The sequence below is a fragment of the Bombyx mandarina genome, chromosome 04, assembly GCF_030267445.1.
Source record: "Bombyx mandarina strain Sakado chromosome 04, ASM3026744v2".
Taxonomy (NCBI): Eukaryota; Metazoa; Arthropoda; class Insecta; order Lepidoptera; family Bombycidae; genus Bombyx; species Bombyx mandarina.
Window position 1 is genome coordinate 12,512,501 of NC_143211.1, and position 2,122 is coordinate 12,514,622.

Consider the following 2,122-nt stretch of genomic DNA (forward strand, 5'->3'; position numbering starts at 1 on the left):
GGTGGTTATTTACTGAGACTTTTTCAGAGGGCTTTTTCTCAGGATCCTCCGATCCCGAGAAGTTACATCCAGCGGATTTTCCCACATTTGTGCACAGATATTAAACAATTAATAAACCACCGTTATTACACATTTAAACCTAAAGAAACACTAAATAGACAAAATAAAACAAATCTCACAACTTCACTCCTCGCGTTCCCGCCAAAAAGTCTATGGGAGAAATCAACTTTGACAGCCATAGATTACAGTAGGCTGATAGCTGGCAACCCTTAATTGTCACTGTTTTGATGTTTTGCTGCGTCCCGCGTCGCGCCTTCAGCTTTTGTATCCTACTCTGCGCGTCTCTGTGTACTGCATAGATTATACACTTAATGGTGTACTGTGCTCAAGGCTCAAAGGCAACTGTCAAGTGAATATCGCTGAAGCAAATTGAAGCTTTCCATATATCTAATAATATCTTCCTAATCACTCCGATAAAATGGTATGATATATAATTTAAAATATTATTTACATTACTTAAATCTTTCAATGTGTTTATTATCAACAACAACAAACATATCTTTATAGAACAGGAAACTCAAGGGACGCCGACTTCATTTTTACCCAGACCGGCTTTTCCGCTTATATATTATAAATATTTTTATAATGTATAAGAACAAAGTATATTTAGATCTTAAATTTGTTTCAGACGATCGGCAAAAACAATAAGATGCAACAGCATATTAATTATAGAGTAAGGGTTATATTACAAGACTCTCGTACATTTATTGGAACTTTTAAAGCTTTTGATAAACACATGAATTTAATATTAGGTGATTGCGAAGAATTCAGAAAAATTAAATCTAAAAATAGTAAAACTGCAGACAGAGAAGAAAAAAGAACTTTGGGTTTTGTTCTTTTACGTGGAGAAAATATAGTTTCATTAACAATCGAAGGACCTCCTCCACCAGAAGAAGGATTGCCTCGTGTTCCCTTACCGGGAGCTATGGGCGGGCCTGGAAGTGCTCGTGCTGCTGGTAGAGGCACTGGCCCGGGCGGAGTACCTCCGGGTCTTCAAGGTCCTGCCAGAGGAGTAGGCGGGCCATCTCAACAACACATGGCACCAGGAAATCGTGGTCAACTTTCTGCTCCTCCTCAAATGCGAGGAGGCCCCATGATGGGTGGCCCTCCTCCAGGAATGATGGGAGCTCCTCCTGGCATGGGTCGTGGTGGGCCAGGACGGGGTCCTCCAGGAATGCGACGCTATTAGTTTAAGTGCAGTGCAGTGATTTGTGATTTATATTATTAAAAACAGTGCTGTATCAAAAGTTGAGAATATCCTCTGATTTTGTGTATGAAACATGAAATTTGTACTATGGTGGACATGCTGTCTTGTAAAGTGAGTCCAGGTCAAAATAAACAAACTACTGATTTAAATTGCCAGTCTATTTTCTCTTTTTTTATTGTGTTAATTGGAAAGCTTTTACATTAATGAAATTTGTTGATGATTACTGATGCTGCAGCTACTAGTGTAGGGATTCAGACTTCGAACTTGTATCTCAAAGTAGGTGGTGGCATTTACATTGTTGGTGTCAGGTTCCAGTAATTGCTTTACACCAGGTAGACTGTGACCTTGTTTACCAGTCTAAGCAATAAAAAATAAACTGATCTTTATCAACTCAAGGAAAATTATACAATATATGAGGCTTAATATGAAATTGTTTTACACATTCGCTCCCTATTTTTCAAACCAGTTAATCATTCCATAAGGCTTGCAGGATTGTTGTATATAGAGGCCCAAGACATTCGTTACTGCCAATAGTAATATATAAAACAAATTACTAATTTTGTAACTTTTGTTATGTTTATAAGATGTTTCAAATGTAATTGAGATCTATAACTATGAATATTGACACTTGCCCACTGATATTTGCTACTGAATATAGGCTTTTCCTCAAGTTCTCTGCCTATTTAATGAGACTAATATAAATTTACTGCAGGCCATCTGAGATATGAAGTCCTTCAGCAACTGAAGTTGTATTTTCATAATGCTGGTCTTACAAAATTAACAAATATCTATTCCCAATAGAGCAGTGCTATGTTCTACGACTGCCAATTTTCAGTTTCATAACATTTATCTTTA

General features: G+C 37.3%; 1 protein-coding gene across 1 annotated transcript; it reads left to right on the top strand.

Annotated features, from left to right (window-relative positions):
• The first annotated feature begins 320 nt into the window (after positions 1-320).
• On the top strand, positions 321-1,416 carry SmB (small ribonucleoprotein particle protein SmB). The gene is made up of 2 exons (XM_028182424.2): positions 321-481; positions 689-1,416. The coding sequence occupies exons 1-2, from the start codon at positions 479-481 to the stop codon at positions 1,247-1,249; spliced, it is 564 nt and encodes a 187-aa protein (XP_028038225.1). The 5' UTR covers positions 321-478; the 3' UTR covers positions 1,250-1,416.
• The last annotated feature ends 706 nt before the right edge of the window (positions 1,417-2,122 follow it).